At 37.5% G+C, this 21,407-nt stretch overlaps 1 protein-coding gene across 3 annotated transcripts in view; it reads left to right on the plus strand.

Annotated features, from left to right (window-relative positions):
- Window positions 1–21,407, plus strand: part of ABCD3 (ATP binding cassette subfamily D member 3) — a 50,289-nt gene that overhangs the window by 7,887 nt on the left and 20,995 nt on the right. The window contains exons 2-8 of one of the 3 annotated variants that reach the window (XM_058176116.1): window positions 2,874–2,907; window positions 7,071–7,169; window positions 12,632–12,720; window positions 14,300–14,369; window positions 18,630–18,727; window positions 20,284–20,407; window positions 20,806–20,862. In XM_058176116.1, the coding sequence (XP_058032099.1) occupies window positions 2,874–2,907; window positions 7,071–7,169; window positions 12,632–12,720; window positions 14,300–14,369; window positions 18,630–18,727; window positions 20,284–20,407; window positions 20,806–20,862 (571 nt within the window). Of the gene's footprint in view, window positions 1–2,873; window positions 2,908–4,639; window positions 4,672–7,070; window positions 7,170–12,631; window positions 12,721–14,299; window positions 14,370–15,530; window positions 15,601–18,629; window positions 18,728–20,283; window positions 20,408–20,805; window positions 20,863–21,407 lie in introns of those variants that run through there. The other 2 variants (XM_058176115.1, XM_058176117.1) reach the window with 2 other exon arrangements.

Consider the following 21,407-nt stretch of genomic DNA (forward strand, 5'->3'; position numbering starts at 1 on the left):
GTTTGTGAAGTTGTTAAGTGAATCATGTAATCGTTTAGGGGAATCTGGCTTTCCTTTTGACTTTGCTTGTCAAAAGCTCCCTAAGAAGGTTGCAGATGACAATCCTAGTGTCAGGGTTCCAAGTAATACACCCATAGCAAACAAAACTCCAAGGCAGGTAGATTCTTCAAAGAATAGTTTTATTGGATATATCATATTGGCACAGTTCTGGTGAAAACTGACTCTGAAGCTTCAAAGTGGCTTAGGTCAGGTCAGCTTTAGGGTTGATACCTAGGACCTACGATGCTGCAACCATCATAAATACTTGCTGGTTACCAAGCACACGAAGTTTGATCATATGACTGTAGGGATGCTGCAAAGGTCATAAATGACTTTTTTCAATGTTGCTGTAGTTTTGAACAGTCATTAGATAAATGGTTGTAAGTCGAGGACTTACCTGTCTTGGGTTTCACCTTTATGTTTGCTGAATGATGTTAAAAGTTATGAGGCATGTTTAATTAATTAATATTTCTATCTACAACTTTGCTTTGCATTCAGATAATGGGATTATTTTAAATCTGTCTGTCCTTTCAAACAGATATTGGACATGAACGAATCAAATATAGCAGCAAATACGTCTGTAGCAAAATTAATCATATTTGATCAGAGCTCAACATGTGGAAGTCAGGAAAACAGCTAGTCTGATATTGCCCAGTTTTGGAAATACATCAAGAAACTCCTTATACTAAATATAAAACTGTCTTTGTAGGTATAACCTATGAAGAATGGTGAAAAAATCGAAATAACATGAAAGCATTCATTCTGGTTGGTTTGTTCCCGTTGCTAATAATTTTTTAACTTCCTTTTGGTTGTATTTGAAATATACAAGAAACATAATTCCTGATTAGCCATCGTTTTGTTATTCTACAGGTATTTCTGATAGTCCATTAAATTTATATAGACTTCTTATGTTATATGCATGCACCTTTTGCTTTCTTTAAACGTAACTATTTCATCTTCTTCTGATGTCTTCCTGACATCAACTTGTAGAGTGAACCTAAAATAAGCCATGGGTACACAATGCTAATTTGTGCTCCCATCAGCCTCCACTACAAGCAGAGTTTCCTTTTATGCAATGCATTGCATAACCATTGCATAAACATCATCTTATCTCTTTGACATGCTGGTGGTTTTTATTTTTATCATTAAAATCCTGGCGTATTCTTTTAGCTATTATGCTTGTTTGGCAAAATTAAACGTGGACACTTCGGATAACTTTTTAGGTGATGCAACAAAGAATTGAAGGCAGAGGCAAGCAAGTGTGATAGGTGACATAAAAATTTGACAGATAGCAGACAGACAGAGAGTCAATCAGATAATCTAGGACAAGAGATAATTGTACATTATATTAATAATGTGGTGGCTTAGTGGGTAAGACGCTGAGCTTGTCAATTGAAAGGTCGGCAGTTCAGCGGTTAGAATCTCCCGTTACTTGTCCCAGCTTCTGCCAACCTAGCAGTTCGAAAGCAAGTAATAAATGCAAATAGAAAAATAGGGACCACCTTTGGTGGGAAGGTAACAGCGTTCCGTGCGCCTTTGGTGTTTAGTCATGCCGGCCACATGACCACGGAGAAGTCTTCGGACAGCGCTGGCTCTTCGGCTTTGAAACGGAGATGAGCGCCGCCCCCCCAGAGTCGGGAACGACTAGCACGTATGTGCGAGGAGAACCTTTACCTTATAGAGTTTTGGTTAATTTACATTTGTCCACTAAAGTATTTCTCCACTATAATGTTGGAGGGTTTTTTTTGCTTTTGTTTCTATTAAATGTTTGTGTTCTAGAAATAATAATAAAAAACAGGCTGGTTCCCCAGCTTTGGAGTTAAGATGGTCTCTTTAAGCTGAATGGATTTGTGGAAAAATGGGCTTATTTCTTTGGATAGTTGTTTTATGTTTGTTTGTTCATTTCTTTTAATGGAATTGTTATTCTACTCTGTGAAGCCTCCCAAAGTCTTTTAGAGTGGGTAACCTAGAAATGTAATAAATAACCATTAAAAAACAGTGTGATCTATATTTGAGTGAAATAAAGTAAATATGTACAAGATGTAAAAATTTGTCAGTAATTTGATACATTAAGAATATTGTAAATTGGTTTGTATTTTATTGTAATATTTATATTTTTCATATAGGCATGCAACAAATAACTTATATTTTCTAGAAGTGGTCCGCCTAATATTTTGATTGCATCTTGATATTTTAAAAATACTTTGCTTTTTAGAATAGGGTCCCCAGATATTACTAAATTACAAGTCCTGGGAACTCACCATTGCCATTCAGGTGACACTACCAAAAATTATAGCTTGGTGGTATTTGAAAGGATACCGCTTCTCCATTCTAGTTTAGGAGGAAAACATTCTCAATTAATTCACATAAATGATATTAAAATATGTTGACTTAATCTTATTAAAATAAGTTATAGACTAATACCCTCATCCAGTGAAAATTAAAGAGAATTTCTATGCAAATGGAGCTATTTTTATGCATTGGTTTTACCAGCTAGGTGTATCTGGGTTATTACCATCTTTTTTTGTTATCCTGAAACTATGTTTTTATTTTTCTCAAATAACGTTGGGAAATATTTTTAGAGTTATGGTTTCAGGAACAGATGCTTTATCATTAAAATTACAGAAGAACAGCAATCCTATTGAAGATTATAAAATCAGGAGAAACTAAAACAAAATTAGCTAATATAAATTTAACTAAAAATATCCAATGGATAGTGCGTATGTGTATTTTGATTTTATTTAGTAAAGAAACAATTTTAAGAATGTGTTGTGTTAATTTTGTAAAGAACTTTGTAAGAAACAATAAAAGTAAAATAAATTCATTATTTGCAGAAAGAAAAATGGAAAAAATTTATCCAGCAGTGAGGTAAGTTTTACTACAGTTACCCTATCAAATCTAGATCAGATGATTGCTGAAATTCCATGAAATTATTTTGTGTGTACGTTAAATACAATAAAGAAGAGGTTAGAAGAATGTTTTAGCCGTATTTTCTCTTATACAATGGGAAATTAGAGCACCTATTTAAGTGATGTATATTATATAATCCTGTATATTCGCTGACTGCAATAGGGCTTATTTCAGGGATGAAATGCTCCCGGTTCGGACCGGATCGCCTAATCCAGTAGCGATGGCAGTGAGAAAAAATCCCCCCCCCACCCATGCCCAGCTCATCTGCGTGATCATCAGAGGCTTTTTTTTTTTACTTTTAAAAGCATTTTTTCTTCAGCCGAAAAAATGCTTTTAAAAGAAAAAAAAGCCTCTGATGATTGCAGGGCTCAGCTGGGATCCTCAGAACCCTTTAAAGGCATTTTTTCTGCAACCTTTTCGGCCGAAGAGGTTGTAAAAAAATGCTTTTAAAGGGTTCTAACGATCAGGCAATTCAGCTGGGATCATCAGAACCCTTTGAAAGCATTTTCGATTGAAGAGGTTGTAGAACAAATGCTTTTAAAAGGCTCCTCTGGCGATCCCAGCTGAGTTGCCTGATGATCAGAGGCTTTTGAAAGCATTTTTTTAACAACCTCTTAGGTCGAAGAGGTTGTAGAAAAAATGCTTTTAAAAGAAAAAAAAATGGCCACGCCCACCCAGTCACATTACACCCCCACCAAGCCACGCCCACAGAACCGGTAGTAACAAATTTTACATTTCACCCCTGGCTTATTTTCAAGCAAATAAATAAAAGATTATGATATTCTAGCACTAAGTCATTATATGTAGCTTTGTTCAGAAACTGAAATAATTATAATACATTTATTTTTATAATATAGATAAACCCCTATAAAAATCCAATTATATAGTGGCTGTACAGAGCAACTTGTCATGAAGTCAGAATCAATTTTTTATTACAATACTTCATTATACTTTAGAGAAGAATAAATACAAAACATATAATAAATAAAAGCAGAAGAAATTCTGGAACATCCTTTTACAAATTTGTGTAAGAAAAAAAATCTGGTAAAAAAAAAATCACACTTCTTTTGATATTGGCTAATACAAAAATAAAATACAGTACTTGGCCCATAAAGCTTTCAGGGAATAAAAATTGAGTAATAAATATTAGATCTGCTGTGTGGTAGAAGCAGTAGAACATTATACGATTTAAAAATTCTACAGCTTTGATCTACTAGAATAAATTTGAAAAAAAGTTTATATCCACTAGTCTTAGTAAAATAAGTTATAGACTAATACCCTCATCCAGTGAAAATTAAAGAGAATTTCTATGCAAATGGAGCTATTTTTATGCATTGGTTTTACCAGCTAGGTGTATCTGGGTTATTACCATCTTTTTTTGTTATCCTGAAACTATGTTTTTATTTTTCTCAAATAACGTTGGGAAATATTTTTAGAGTTATGGTTTCAGGAACAGATGCTTTATCATTAAAATTACAGAAGAACAGCAATCCTATTGAAGATTATAAAATCAGGAGAAACTAAAACAAAATTAGCTAATATAAATTTAACTAAAAATATCCAATGGATAGTGCGTATGTGTATTTTGATTTTATTTAGTAAAGAAACAATTTTAAGAATGTGTTGTGTTAATTTTGTAAAGAACTTTGTAAGAAACAATAAAAGTAAAATAAATTCATTATTTGCAGAAAGAAAAATGGAAAAAATTTATCCAGCAGTGAGGTAAGTTTTACTACAGTTACCCTATCAAATCTAGATCAGATGATTGCTGAAATTCCATGAAATTATTTTGTGTGTACGTTAAATACAATAAAGAAGAGGTTAGAAGAATGTTTTAGCCGTATTTTCTCTTATACAATGGGAAATTAGAGCACCTATTTAAGTGATGTATATTATATAATCCTGTATATTCGCTGACTGCAATAGGGCTTATTTCAGGGATGAAATGCTCCCGGTTCGGACCGGATCGCCTAATCCAGTAGCGATGGCAGTGAGAAAAAATCCCCCCCCCACCCATGCCCAGCTCATCTGCGTGATCATCAGAGGCTTTTTTTTTTTACTTTTAAAAGCATTTTTTCTTCAGCCGAAAAAATGCTTTTAAAAGAAAAAAAAGCCTCTGATGATTGCAGGGCTCAGCTGGGATCCTCAGAACCCTTTAAAGGCATTTTTTCTGCAACCTTTTCGGCCGAAGAGGTTGTAAAAAAATGCTTTTAAAGGGTTCTAACGATCAGGCAATTCAGCTGGGATCATCAGAACCCTTTGAAAGCATTTTCGATTGAAGAGGTTGTAGAACAAATGCTTTTAAAAGGCTCCTCTGGCGATCCCAGCTGAGTTGCCTGATGATCAGAGGCTTTTGAAAGCATTTTTTTAACAACCTCTTAGGTCGAAGAGGTTGTAGAAAAAATGCTTTTAAAAGTAAAAAAAATGGCCACGCCCACCCAGTCACATTACACCCCCACCAAGCCACGCCCACAGAACCGGTAGTAACAAATTTTACATTTCACCCCTGGCTTATTTTCAAGCAAATAAATAAAAGATTATGATATTCTAGCACTAAGTCATTATATGTAGCTTTGTTCAGAAACTGAAATAATTATAATACATTTATTTTTATAATATAGATAAACCCCTATAAAAATCCAATTATATAGTGGCTGTACAGAGCAACTTGTCATGAAGTCAGAATCAATTTTTTATTACAATACTTCATTATACTTTAGAGAAGAATAAATACAAAACATATAATAAAAATAAAAGCAGAAGAAATTCTGGAACATCCTTTTACAAATTTGTGTAAGAAAAAAAATCTGGTAAAAAAAAAATCACACTTCTTTTGATATTGGCTAATACAAAAATAAAATACAGTACTTGGCCCATAAAGCTTTCAGGGAATAAAAATTGAGTAATAAATATTAGATCTGCTGTGTGGTAGAAGCAGTAGAACATTATACGATTTAAAAATTCTACAGCTTTGATCTACTAGAATAAATTTGAAAAAAAGTTTATATCCACTAGTCTTAGTAAAAGGAAGATGATAGCTAGATGGTTTATATTGGCCAATGAAAAATGTTTTAAACAATGCAGCTTTTCTTTAAGATGGTATCTGTTTTGCAATATTTACATCATAGTGAACTCAATTATGTGTAAGCTGTTTTAATAAGTACGTTTGTTAAAGTATTTTATAATAGTTTTCCTTTTGTGGCCAAAATATATCAAAGTTAAAATATTTTCCTTAAATCTATACTATGTACATTTCTGTTCTTAAGAACTGGTCATACATGTGTGGATGAATGAGAAGTACCTATTTAGTAGGGGCATGGAAAACATTTGAAAGTGCTTTTCATAGGAGTTAAGTCATGTGCAAATAAATCTCCTCTTTTTGAAAGATTAAAGCAGCTGCATTTTCTGCAAAGCTTGTGTGACTACTTAGAGGGCTGTGTTTGTTTTTCTGGGCCTGAATTTGATGGCTGTGCTGGCATACAGACCGACAAGGGACAGCCTTTGGAACAGCCGCATGAGCCCGGCAAAGGAGGCGACTGCTTTAACGCCTCAAAGAGAGAGACTTCATTCACACTTTGCAAAACACCTCTTTAAAGCACTCCGTTTACCTATTTATTTTATACCACTGTAAAATACCCTACCAAATTGTAAGCAATTTTCACCTGCACTGTTAAAATACATAAGGTCATTTTTAAAAAAATACTGAATATAATCCAGGAGAAAGAGAGCCGTTTTTGCCTTTTTGATTTTCACCTGGAAATAACAAAAAAATACTTGCAATAACCCAATTTGGTGTGGGAAGTGGAAGGACAGGCAAGCATGTATTATTAACTTCATCTCCCAGTTCAGTCTTCTTGGTCTATCCTGGCTGGCTAGATTTACAACCTATCTATTTGATTCATTCAGGAATAGGCATTGATAAAATAAAGATAACAGTATTTTAAGATAATGAAGAAAATGGCAAGCCCTGTTTCTTTTGCAAAGCAAAAGTATTGGTATTCTTTATTTGACAGATCTAGGATGCAGAGAATAATTCACATTAAATTGTTTAGCTGTGTTGAAATAATTAAGATACACTTGTTTTTTGAGACCATTTCCTCCTGTGATCTTTCAATATGCAGAAAGAAGTCAAGAAAGAGAGAGCGGTAGTAGATAAAGTATTCGTTGCAAGAATTTGTCGAATTTTGAAAATTATGGTCCCCAGGACATTTTGTAAAGAGGTAAGTTACAAATAGAGAATAACCAGTCTAATACTTTCGTTATGAAACTTTACTAGCTTGTGGTCTTTCAGATGTATTTTGGCTGCAATTTCTAGAATGCCAATTCAAGACAAAGGCTGTTCATTTCACTCAATTGAAGACTGAAAATTTAGTAATTTGCAGTTGCTGTTTATGTCAAACTGGCTCCTGAACATTTTTCTGTTAAACCTATACTTACTGATGTAGTATCTGGTGGATGGTTATTCTTATTAACTTGAATTAGTTAAACATTGAAAAGCATCTGCTGTAGTTTGATTGCTGTAGATGTTCTTAAAAGAATCCAAAGCAGCAATCAGGAATAACAATTCTGCTCACAACATTGAGCCTCATCACCATGGAAGAATGCAGTGGGTAGGAATAAGTACTACGTGATGTGTTTCTAGGAGTTTTCTTTAGACTGGCACTCTTGTTTATAAAGTTCGTAACTTTTTCAAAGACTATTTGATAGACAATGGAGATTTGCCACTCTCTTCGTTAAAGATACAAATTGTGTCCTAAAGCTGGACTGTTGTTCCTGTTTTTACAAACACAAATAGCATTAGAAGTTGCAGCAATTTTGCATGCTTCGTTCATTTCAATACTGTATGCTATATTAATACGCTGCATTAAATTTTCTACAAGTCCACCATCTGAGAGACATGATTAAAGTATAACAATCATATTAGGACTAGAAGTCAGCTTGCCTCAAAAAAATTTGTGCATGCAAATAGACTTTGTACGTACACACACAAAAAGTGTGCAATCCCTTCAAAAGTCCAATTTGATTTTTCTATCTTGATCATTCAGATAATTAACTGAAAACTAAACTAGATTGAAGATAATACATGACCGTAGCAATAGGAGTTTTCTAATATATAACAGTTACAATAATTTTTTACTCTGCTTATTTTAATATTTTTTTGCTTTGCATTTATACTGAAAAGAAAGGAAACAAGATGAGAATTTCTTAGAAACTGAGAGAGAAACTATTATTAACCTGAATTTTTATAACAGTACGTATAAAAAAGGCTGACTAGTCCTGATTCCATTTTTTAAAATAACTTTGTTGGACTTTTCAAAGATAAAACCTAACAAAAATTAAGTTAGAAAAGAGAAAAAAGTAAAGAATGAAAAAGAAAAGAAAGTTAAAAGTACAGAAAGAAAAAGACATCAAAGAAATCGCTTCGGACCTTCTTTTACAACAGATATAAGTATAAATTTACATTAAACTCTTAGTCTAAATTCAGAACAAACTTTTCCCCCATTATTTACTATTTTTATAACATCAAATCCATATGTCATAATTTCACTTTTTTCTGTTTCTGAAAAAACTACAGAAGGGGCTTCTAATCAGCATTAAAATTAATATGTGTTTGTCCATCAGTCCCAAAGGCATGTCTCTGATTTCAATTTTATATTAATTTTTAAAATTTTCTGAATTAATATTAATTAATTCAATTAAACTGAATCAATTTTTTTAGTTCGCTTACATGTTCACCAAGCATAATAAAAAGTCCTCTCTTGTTGTATATACTTTCAACATATAATCGAGGTATCTTTAAATGTTTCAGAGAATTTTTCCAGTAACAAATGTCACTTTACATCACTTTATAACATCATTTTATAACTCCAACACCAAATCATCTGCAAAAGTTTCTTTTTTTCATATTTATATCCATTATCCTCTCATCTTGCCTTATAGGTCTATTCATAATGTCAAAAACCAAAGTAAACAAAAGGGGGGGGGGATAATGGGCATTGGGCAGCCTTATCTTATTTCCTTATCTCACAAGGTTTGAGTCTCCATTAATGATAATTTATTCTGTGAAGTATATACTGATTTTATCCATTTTACAAAACTTCTCTCCAATGTTTGTATCTTCTGAAACTTTAAACAAAAAGCATCAATTTAAATTGTCAAAGGCTTTCTCTGCATCTAAAAAAATTAATGAGGCTTCTTTTTCATTGTGCTCTTCCAAATATTCTATAATGTCTAATACAATTCTGACATTAACTTATAATTTAGATTAAAAAAATTATAATATTGGCTTTCATGAATAATTTCTTGTAGAATTATTTTCAGTCTATTTGCCAAAATTGCTGCAAATAACTTATAAACACTCTTCAGTAGTGATATTGGTCTATAGTTTTTTGTGGAAATACCTAACGATGGTTAAACCTTGACCATCTTTATGTATTAATGTTACGTTAGCCTGTTTCCAAGACTCAGGCATCTTACCTCCCTGTAATGTAGTGTCCAGATTCCTACAGCTATACATCTTCCCAAATTTGAAATGCCTAATTAGAATACCAAATAATATGAATGAGCAACTGGAATACAACTCCCTAGAATTGCATTGATTCATCCAGTTTATATAGCTGTAATCCAGTTGCTCATTCATATTATTGATGACTCTGGGCGGTATACAACTATGCTAAAATACTAAATATTAAGAGATGCAGCAAAAATAATCCCTGCATCTTTAGTACACAGGTAGTCCTCAGTTTAGTGACCATTGCAACAGCACTGAAAAAAGTGACTTATGACCAGTGCACTTATGACTCTTGCAGCGTCCCTGCACTCACATGGTCACAATGCAGGCACTTAAAAACTTCAGTCACTTTTTTTATTATTATTATTATTATTTATTATTTATTCAATTTGTATACCGCCCTTCTCCCGAAGGACTCAGGGCTGTGTACAGCCAAGATAAAACAAAACGATACAAAAATATACAATTTAAAATACAAATTAAAAAACTTATTATATAGTTGGCCTAGAAACTTTAAAAATATATAAAACTAAAAACCCCATTAAAATTAGTAATAAATTTAAAACCAATAAAATTTAGGCCAGCCCCGCACTAATAAATAGATGTGTTTTCAATTCGCGGCGGAAGGTCCGAAGGTCAGGTATTTGGCGTAAACCCGGGGGAAGTTCGTTCCAGAGGGTGGGAGCCCCCACAGAGAAGGATCTTCCCCTGGGGGCCGCCAGCCGACATTGCTTGGCGGACGGCACCCTGAGAAGTCCCTCTCTGTGAGAGCGCACGGGTCGGTGGGAGGCATGAGGTAACAGCAGGCGGTCCCGTAAGTACCCAGGCCCTAAGCCATGGAGCGCTTTAAAGGTAGTAACCAAAACCTTAAAGTGCACCCGAAAGGCCACAGGCAGCCAGTGCAGTCTGCGCAGGAGCGGTGTTACACGGGAGCTACGCGAAGCTCCCTCTATCACCCGCGCAGCTGCATTCTGGACTAACTGAAGCCTCCGGGTGCACCTCAAGGGGAGCCCCATGTAGAGAGCATTACAATAATCCAAGCGAGAGGTAACGAGCGCATGAGTGACTGTGCACAAGGCATCCCGATCAAGGAAGGGGCACAACTGCCGAACCAGGCGAACCTGGTGGAAGGCCCTCCTGGAGACGGCCGTCAAATGATCTTCAAATGACAGCCGTTCATCCAGGAGAACACCTAAGTTGTGCACCCTATCCTTTGGGGCCAATAACTCGCCTCCAACAGTCAGCTGCGGCTGCAGCTGACTGAATCGGGATGCCGGCATCCACAGCCACTCCGTCTTGGAGGGATTAAACTTGAGCCTGTTTCTCCCCATCCAGACCCGTACGGCCTCCAAACACCGGGACAGCACTTCAACAGCTTCATTGGGGTGGCCCGGGGTGGAAAAGTACAGCTGAGTATCATCAGCGTACAGCTGGTATCTCACCCCAAAGCCACTGATGATCTCACCCAACGGCTTCATATAGATGTTGAACAGAAGGGGCGAGAGAATCGACCCCTGCGGCACCCCACAAGTGAGGCGCCTTGCGGCCGACCTCTGCCCCCCTGTCAACACCGTCTGCGACCGGTCGGAGAGATAGGAGGAGAACCACCGATACACGGTACCTCCCACTCCCAATCCCCCCAACCGGCACAGCAAGATACCATGGTTGATGGTATCAAAAGCCGCTGAGAGATCTAATAGGACCAGGGCAGAGGAATAACCCCTGTCCCTGGCCCTCCAGAGATCATCCACCAATGCGACCAAAGCTGTCTCCGTGCTGTATCCGGGTCGGAAGCCGGACTGGAACGGGTCTAGATAGACAGCTTCATCCAGGTATTGGGGTAGCTGCCACGCCACAGCACTCTCTACAACCTTCGCAACAAAGCGAAGGTTGGAGACCGGATGATAATTACCCAAAATAGCTGGGTCCAGGGAGGGCTTCTTGAGGAGGGGTCTCACCACCGCCTCTTTCAAGGCGGCAGGGAAAACCCCTTCCAACAGAGAAGCGTTGATAATCCCCTGGAGCCAGCCTCGTGTCACCTCCTGAGTGGCCAGTACCAGCCAGGAAGGACACGGGTCCAGTAAACATGTGGTGGCGTGGAGCCTCCCCAACAAGCTGTCCACGTCCTCGGGAGCCACAGGGTCAAACTCATCCCAAACAGACTCAACAAGATGTGACTCCTCTCTCTCGCTTGGATCATCCCAGTTTCGGTCAAGACCATCCCGGAGCTGAGTGATTTTATCGTATAGATAACCACTAAACTCCTCGGCACGTCCCTGCAAAGGGTCATCCCGCACCTCCTGATGAAGGAGGGAGCGGGTCACCCGAAACAGGGCGGCCGGGCGGTTATCTGCCAACGCAATGAGGGTGGAGGCGTAGGAACGCCTCGCCTCCCTCATTGCCACTAGGTAGACCCTAGAATAGGACCTAACTAGTGTCCGATCAGCTTCGGAACGACTGGACCTCCAAGTACTCTCTAGGTGTCTTCTCCGGCGTTTCATCTCCCTCAGCCCCTTGGAGAACCAAGGGGCCGGACGAGATCTGCGCCGGGTCAGAGGCCGCAAAGGCACGACACAGTACAAGGCCCCAGCCACGGCCTGTTCCCAGGCCACAACTAGTTCCTCAGCCGAGCCGTGGGCCAGATCCTCAGGGAATGGCCCAAGCTCCGTCAGGAACCTCTCAGGGTCCATCAGGCGCGTGGGACGGAACCAACGTATAGGTTCCGTCTCCCTGCGATGGTGGGTGGCGGTTCGGAATGACAATTGCAGTAACCTACTGTCATGTGATTGCCATTTGTAACCTTCCCAGCTGGCTTCCGACAAGTGAAGCCAATGGGGGAGTTGATAGAGAGTTGCAAGTCATGGTGACATGACGTCTCGCTTAACGGTAGGTGATTCGCTTAACGACCCTGATAAAAAAAATTGTAAATTCAGATTCATCCCCATCATGTCTCACTTAATGACCACACTGCTTAACAATGATTTTTCTTCTGGTCCTTATTTTGGTTGTAAGTCAAGGACTATCTGTACTTCATATTTGGAACAGATTAGCTTCATTTTAGAGTCTAATTTGTACTGATTCTTTATGGTTGGAAAAGATCTGTATGGTTTCTGTGCAGAGCTCCTAAAATTAATACAATTCTAAATATTTTTTCTATCTTTCTTATAATAGACAGGTTATTTGATACTTATTGCCATTATGTTGGTACTTCGCACATATTGTGACATCTGGATGATTCATAATGGAACAGTTATCGAGAGGTAAGAGTCATTTATATATTCCAAACCATTTTCTACCATTATTCTTCTATGTTACCATATATCAGAAGCCAATACTGCTATTTTTAGAAACAGTGCATACAAATAAATGATATTTGATTTAAATGAGTACCCTGTGTCCACCAAAATAAAACATCACCTGATAATAAGCCCAATCGGGCTTTTGAGCACATGGCAATAAGGCCAAGCGCTTATTTAAGGGTTCAAAAAAATATAAGAGTGGTAAATATAAAGGCTTAATCCAAGTACAATACAAAATCAAAACTTCTTTCTAAGGGAACATGCCATGTTAAACCACAGGCTCTCCTCCACCCTATTAGATGAGAGCTGCCTGGAGAAGAAACTTCCACTTTTAAACTAACCAGTGTGGCTCATGCAAAAGCAAAAACCATAGTTTAAAGGTTAGCCTTGCGCAGCTGGTGCCCTCTAGAGATACAAAAATCATAGTTTTCTCCCAAAACCCAGATATATTGGGATTTCTCTCTCAGAATTCCCTAGTTGCATGACTATCAGTTATGTTGACCGTGAGTTTTTAAAGTTGGTATTTCAACATACTTAAATGTGTCAGTCAAGCGCATATACGTAGGAGTTTTATTTTATGGAAGGTAATACATGATTCTTTATTCCCGTGTTGCATATAGTATAAATACAATGCAGTATTGTGGGCACAAATTATCTAAACCATGAATACTCTTGGATAGCAAGAGTTTTGCTCTAAGCATCAAGACTCAATTTTAAACAAATTTTATGGAGAAGAATTTATTTTAAGCTTTCCATTTTGACATTCATGCAATAATCCTGTGTAGAATAGAATAGAATTTTTTATTGGCCAAGTGTGATTGGACACACAAGGAATATTTCTTGGTGCATAAGTGTACATAAAAGAAAAGTTGCCTTCCTCAAGGTACACTTACAATAATAGTGATAGGGTACAAATTTAACACTTAATGATACAACACTTAATGATAGTCATAGGCTACAAATATTCTATGAAATGTAACAGATAGCTATTCTTTTTACCTTACAATTTTTGATGTCTATTGAGGAATGTTGTTTAATAAACTACAGGCAGTTCTTCTGTACTACAGGTAGTCCTTGACTTACAACAGTTCATTTAGTGACCGTTCAAAGTTACAACGGCACTGAAAAAAGTGACTTATGATCATTTTTCAACTTATGACTGTTGCAGGATCCCCATGGTCACATGATTTACATTTGGATGCGTGAGAACTGGTTCATATTTATGACAGTTGCAGTGTTCTGGGATCATGTGATCACCTTCTGACAAGCAAAATCAGTGGAGAAGCCAGGTTCATTTAACAACCATAATTTTAGAAACGGAAGTGATTCACTTAAGAAATGTGGCAAGAAAAGTCAGGGGCAAAACTCAGTTAACAAATTTCTCACTTAGCAACATAAATTCTGGGCCCAATTGTGGTTGTAAGTCGAGGACTACCTGTAGTAATTATCCATTACTTTTGTACAATAAAAATATATAATGATTACATTGCCTAGTCAGAAATAAAAATGTTAAATTATGTACATTTTTTGTTTCTTTCAGTGCAATCGTTAGCAGGGATCTGTCGCTATTCAAGAATTTCTTTTTTAAATTTGTAGTTTCCATTCCACTGGTAAAGAGACATAAATATTAGCATGTATCTACAATGTTTATGCTCATAACTGATGCATAAATGAAACAATTGCTTCTTTTCCCCAGTGGTTTTTGGCTTCGGAGATATTTAGTTTAAATAATATCTGCTAAATTATATACTCCATAGTCTTTCTAAAGCTTTATTAATTGCTTCAAAACTTGTATTCTTACAAATTATACAGTATGGTGCTGGTGACTTTCACTGTTGTTTTCTGCTACTCCAAAGACAACCACTTAGTAGGTCAACAGCCTCAATTGCCGCCAATGCCAATCTTGGTCTAGATTGCTCTTAATCTAATTCCCAGTCAGTGTATTGGGAGTGCAGTTTCCAGTTTTGGCCATGCTGACTGAGAATTCCGAAAGTTGAGGATGAGCATGTTAAGAAACATTGCTGATCATTGTAGTCAAATTTCTTCCTGCTATGTTTCTAAACCATTAGTATTATTTTTTTTCCTACCAAATTCTTCACCTTCCTGAATATAGATTTTTATTCCTTGTATATGTATTTCTATGTTGGCTTTTATCCAATTCGAATCCTATTTATTAAAATCTTTTGCATTTGCTGCTATAATATAATACATTTTTTTATTTTATTTTTTACAAAAAACACGGAACTGCCTTTTATAGTGGCAGCCCATGCTTTCTCTTGTGGAAAACCTAACTTATCCCATGTCCGGATGTCAGCAGAAATGGGGAAAATACATATCTTAATGATGTCAGGATGGAAATGTAGGTTAATAGCCAGGCGTTATGGAGGCCTGGGATTTAACAATAGGTTTGTTTGGCGATAGCTTTCTTTGAATTGTGGTGTCTTTGAGGAGATGGGCAACAGTATGTGGAAGTTTAAAACCCACCACTGCCTGTATAATTAGTTTCATTAGTGTGAAGGGTAGCAAAGGAGGTGATGGCTTTCACCAGGGGTCAAAAGGGAGGTGATGGCTTTCACTGATTCAGTTGTCGCTTTGTCCACAGTTGTGGGAGCACAACTGAATGTTGATATGGTGTAAAGAGAATCTTGCTACTTCTTTTGTTGACCTTTTCTTGTGTTCGTTTTCACGGCTTTCCACTTGTCCTTGTGGAAACATCGCGGGATGGGTCTTCTTGCTTCTGCCACTAATCTTGTGCATGTGGTGGTTTGCAGTGCTATCATTGGCCGCAGTAGAAAAGATTTCAAGAGGTACTTGTTCAACTTCATCGCTGCCATGCCTGCTGTAAGTGGTGCTTTTTTGTTCTTGACCTCTTTGGGGTAAAATGAATAGGTATTATTCAGTCACAACTTTTCCAGTAACATTTGACCACTTTGTACTCCCATGAAATTTATTACCCTGAAAAAGTTTATGGGTTTGTGGTGTTTCATTTCCCCCCCTACTTTAATTATGCACTCACTATATTGTAGTGATTTCCAGGAGTTAGGTCTACAATATTATCAAGCGAAGCTAGTATGACCCATGGCACAATCTTGTGGAAACTGTCATCCAAACTATTTGCAGTGCTCCAACTTCCTACCCTTGATCTTAATGTGAAAGATTTCTTTAATGTCACTCCAACTACAGTGAAACAGGAGGATTGAAATATTCTATGTCCAGAGTATAACAGCATAGGAAAAGTTTGTATTTAACAGTGTAAAAAAAATATATTTAAAAGTTGTTAAACTGTTCGTTCCATTTTGATTTTGAATCAAAGTACATAAGATACAATCTTGGTGTAGTTTTTCCTCCTCATCATTAACAAAATTATAGTTTCTCACCTCATTAATGGAACAGCTCCTCTTCCAGATGATGGGGAAGTGTTTTATACAAGAGAGGATTTTTTTTTTTAATTTTTTTTTGCTCTACATCAAAGTAAGAGCAAGGGTAGATATGAGCACAAATGGATTTGATTTGTGATAGGGCAGAATATGCTAGGTAGGAAACTAAGATTGGTGGCATAAATAATTGCCTGATACCCATAATCAAATTCAGAAGTACCTGAGTTCAAAACTGGTACCTGGCCAATTTTCCTCTCTGTTAAAGGGATATGACATGACAAAAATGATTCCCCAATCCAAGCTCTTCTTTTTCTGTATAGTGATTTTATTAAAAATAGTAAGTTCAGGGATGAAATGCTCCCGGTTAAGATTGGATTGCCCAATCCAGTAGCAATGGTGGCGGGTGGTTCGGAGAACTGGTAGCAAAAATCCCTGCCCCCCCCCCACCGCCCATGCCCAATTGAGCCGTGCGATTATCAGAGGTTTGGGGGTTTTTTTACTTTTAAAAGCATTTTTTCTTCTGCCAAAAAAAGCTTTTAAAAATAAAAAAAAGCCTCTGATGATTGTACGGCTCAGCTGGGATCGTCAGAACCCTTTAAAAGCTTTTTTTCTTCTGGCAATCCCAGCTGAGTTGTTTGATCGCCAGAACCTTTTAAAAGGATTTTTTCTACCACCTCTTCTGCGGAAGAGGTTGTAGAAAAAATCCTTTTAAAAGTAAAAAAAAACAAACAGTTGGCCACATTACCCCTGCCACCAAGCCACGCCCACAGAATCGGTAGTAACAAATTTTATATTTCATTCCTGTGTAAGTTAGATAAAAATTTAATACAATGCAATATAGAAAATTTAGTACAATGCAATAAAAAATTAATACAAACTAAAAAGGGGGCAGAAAATAAAATAAAAAATATTTAAAAATGAAAACAATAAGAATATATAGTAAAGAAAGGGAAAAGAAAAAAACTTCCCCCTTCATCATGACTCCTCATCATATAACAAGTGTAAACAATTTTAGTAACAATGCAGTAAAATATACAGCCAAATAAAACCGCCACAGTAAATATCATTAAAATAAAAGTTGTAAACGTTAATAATATCGTTATGGTTCATCCTGCTTTCAGCCAGGTGCTCAGACTGGGTTTGGCATTTTTGTCTGCCTGTCGAGTCCTTCCCAAGGACCTGGGATAGGCAGACAATAGGGAAAATAATAGCACAATCAAAATGTAAGATAAACGTAAAAAACAACAGTTAAAGGGGGTTGAAGCCGTTGAACCAGTCCCTATACATTCTGGGGAAGAGTTCAGAATGTGAAGAAGGATAGAAGGGTAGTGTCAGTCTTATTTCCAAGGGAAGACCATTTCACAAAGCCAAAGAAGTAAGACCCTGTGACCTCCATTCTCCTTACTTATAAAAGGGGGGTATGTGCAAAAGCATCTTCCAGGAAGAACATATCAAATGGGCCAATTCAGGTAGGTGGAAGCGTTACTGTAGATCACGGGTGTCAAAATCAAGGCCCATGGGCCGGATCAGCTCGCGATGTGGTCGGATCCAGCCCACAATGTGGTCAGATCCAGCCCATGAGGCCGTCCTGGTCTACCCAATGTGAAGAGGAAAGTCCAGGCCAGTGTGGCTTCAGCCCGGTCTACCCAGTGCGAAGAGGAAAGATCAGGCCAGCGTAGCTTCGGCCTGGTCTATCTACCCAATGCAAAGAGAAAAGATCAGGACAGCAGTTTGGGGAGTGGCGTCAAGCTGGCCACCCAGTTGGCCACGCCCACCCAGTTGGCCACACCCACCCAGTCAGTCACGCATGGCCAGCCTCCTGAGGTCAACCATAGCTCTGATGCGGCCCTCAATGAAATTGAGTTTGACACCCCTGCTGTAGATAGTTGAGACTTGCGTAGTAAGGTATTAGCATGTTAAAGCTTTTTTTGTGTGTAGAAAAGCCAGCAGAACAAGTCCTAGCATAGAAATGAAGAAAAAACTGAAAAGCTTTCAAAATCAAAAAAGAATTAGAAGTTCCTGATTCACACAAAGCCCCCTCCACTGCTACTGCTTTCTATTTCTTTTGTGGTACCAATATGTGGTTCTTGCAGATAAAAGATTGCTCACCAACAATCTATAATTTATAGACATTCTGTAATTTATATCATTCCCAATATATTGTGATATTGTGCCATGAGAAACTGTCACCATCTGGTAAAACAGTTCACAGAGTAGCAAGTATTGTTACGCTTCAAGCTGCCTCTTGGTGCCTTGTATCTGAGCATATATTTCTTCATGAAGTTTTTTTTTTAAAAAAAATACAGATAACAGCAGGTTTACATTGCATTCAGTTTATTGGGGCTTATTTCCCAAATAAACATTGCTAGGATTGCAGATGTGGGTTTGTACTCTTAAATGGGATTTTAGTTTGCCATCTGTTGGGATCTAAAGTGGTGGTTGGCTTTAAGCACATTAGATTATGCGTTCTTATTGATATCTTCTTATTTATAGATTTCCCTAGTGAATAACTTCTTGAAATATGGACTAAATGAACTTAAATTGTGTTTCCGTGTCCGACTTACCAAGTATCTTTATGAGCAGTACCTACAGTAAGTATTTTTTTTAGTTTTTAACATTACATTAGATTAAAATTAAATAAACTCTACTCTTTTAAAGTTAATATAAATTGTAATGTATAATTTTATGTATAAGGAGGCCCTGGTTCACCTTGCCTTCTTGCATGATCATTGCAAGATCCCACCTGCCTGAATAATTTTTGTCCATTTCTTCCATCTTCCCTTCTTAAGGAAGATGGTAGAAAAGGTGGTTGTTTGGCAGCTTCAGAGGATCCTGGATGAAACAGGTTATCTGGACCCCTTTCATTCAGGATTTAGGCCCAATTAAGGGACAGAAACAGCCTGGGTTGTACTTGTGCATGATCTCTGGCAGGAGTGGAATGGGAATTATAAAATCATCCTTGTTCTCCTTGACCTCTCAGCAGCCTTCAATACAATTGGCCATGATATCTTTTTGGGCCAGCTATGGGGTTTGGTGCTGGGCAGCAGAGTCTTGTGCTGGTTTGGCTCCTTTATCAAAGACCAGGTCTCAATCGTGAGGAGTGAGGGAGTGAGAGATCCAGCTCACAGCCTGTGGCCTGCTGCAGGGTTTGTTACTCTCACCTCTCTTTTAAAACATCTACATGAATCCACCAAGCGAAATCATTCATCACCATGGGTTGAGGTATCATCAGTACTTTGAGGTATCTCCATCCCTGGTTGACCCGAGTGATGCTGTTTCTGCCCTTTCACGAAAGCCGGGAGGCTTTCGAGGCCTGGATGAGGGACAACAGACTTCAATTGAACTCTGACAAGACTGAATGGCTTTGGGAGCGTGGAGCTTCAGGATCTCGGACTTTGACATCTTTGGTTTGGATGGGGTGGCACTACCCCACACAGACCTGGTTCGCAACTTGGGGGTTCTCCTGGATTCATGAGCAGATGGCAGTCGCGGCTAGGGCAGCCTTTGCACAACTTTGGGTTGTGCGCCAGTTGCAGCCTTTCCTGGTTCAAGAGTTCCTGAACTGAGTCATTCAAGTCCTGGTCATCTCACATCTGGCCTACTGCAATGCGCTGTACATGGGTCTACCCTTAAAGAGCATTCAGACACTACAACTGGTGCAGAGTGTGCCTTTAGGGCCCCTAGAGTGGCCCATGTCACAGTGCTGTTCTGCAAGCTACACTGGCTACTGATTTGCTTCCAGGTGCAATTCAAGGTGTTGGTTATCACCTTTAAAGCCCTGCATGGCATGGATCCAGGTTACCAGAGGGACTGTCTTGTTCCAGTGGGGAGTATCACACTGGAGGTGGTTGATGGAGTCATAGCAGATCCCACCCCACCCCTGAAGTTTTTATTTTCTCACTCTCCATCTTTTTACCATAATTTTAATTACTGTCTGTCTGTCTGTCTATCTATCTATCTATCTATCTATCTATCTATCTACAAATGTATAGATATATATGTATAGTTTTATTTCTTTTAACCTTGTTAGCAGCCCAGAGTTGCCTTGCAGTGGGAGGGCTGCCAACATTTTTAATAAATAAATATAAATGTAATTAATTGTTCAGTAAAACTGCTATGTTATATGACTGATTTCCTGACATTTTAGGAGTTACACATTCTACAAAATGGGCAATCTAGACAACAGAATAGGCAACCCTGATCAACTACTTACACAAGATGTCGAAAAATTTTGTAACAGTGTAGTGGATCTATATTCAAACCTCAGCAAGGTAAGTGTGAAGAAAAAAAGTGATTATGTTGTCACCTGCATGTTTAAATATTATTTACATGGTAGTGATTTAAATATTTGTTCTCAGCATGAAACTGAAAAACTGCTGAATTAAAAAAAAATCTTGCATTTAAATAACTTGAACGGTAGAGAAAGCAAAAATTCTTGAGAAATTGATTTATATTGTAAGAATTTTTTTAAAATACAGGTTTTTAGTTTTTTAAAAATTGAATCAGAATGTTCACATAACCTTTGCGAGACTAAGTTATAATGAGATATTTTAGCTACATTTATTTGAAAAACCTGAAATATTCCTTTTAAAAGTGTCCTTTCAAATAAAAATTCATACTGCATGCTTTCTCCCATGACCAATATTTACAATTAAATCTTATTTTACAGCCATTTTTGGATATTGTTCTCTACATCTTCAAACTAACAAGCGCAATAGGAGCACAGGTAAAATTGTATTTTTAAATGCACTTTAAATATGAATTATATGCTCTCCAATAGGAGAGATGAATTACTGAGAATTTTCTATAATGTAATATTGAGAAGTATTTGGAAGTAAAATGACAAGAAATTTAGAAATGTTCAACCATTATAATCTGTCAAATGTGTGCTACGTACTCTATAAACAGATGGTAAATATAATGTGGGATATTCTTTTAACAATGTCTTGATGATGTAATAGGTAGAAAGAGAAGATCATTCAGACTTTCAAGAATTTTACATGCATTAAAATTCTTGTAGAGAGCCACTTTGGTATAGTGGTTAAGGCACCAGATTAGTAACATGGAGAGTGTGAATTCTAGTTCCACTTTATCCATGAAAGCCAGCTGGGTGATCTTGCGCCAGTCATGTTGTCTGAGATATAGAAAGTAGGCAAAGGCAATCCATTTCTGAAATCTTGCCAAAAAAAATTGCAGGGACTTATCCAGGGAGTCACCAGGCGTCAACATGGAGACAAACACATACAGGCACGCATGTCCACATCCCTACAC

This window comes from Ahaetulla prasina, chromosome 3 (genome assembly GCF_028640845.1).
Source record: "Ahaetulla prasina isolate Xishuangbanna chromosome 3, ASM2864084v1, whole genome shotgun sequence".
Classification (NCBI taxonomy): domain Eukaryota; kingdom Metazoa; phylum Chordata; class Lepidosauria; order Squamata; family Colubridae; genus Ahaetulla; species Ahaetulla prasina.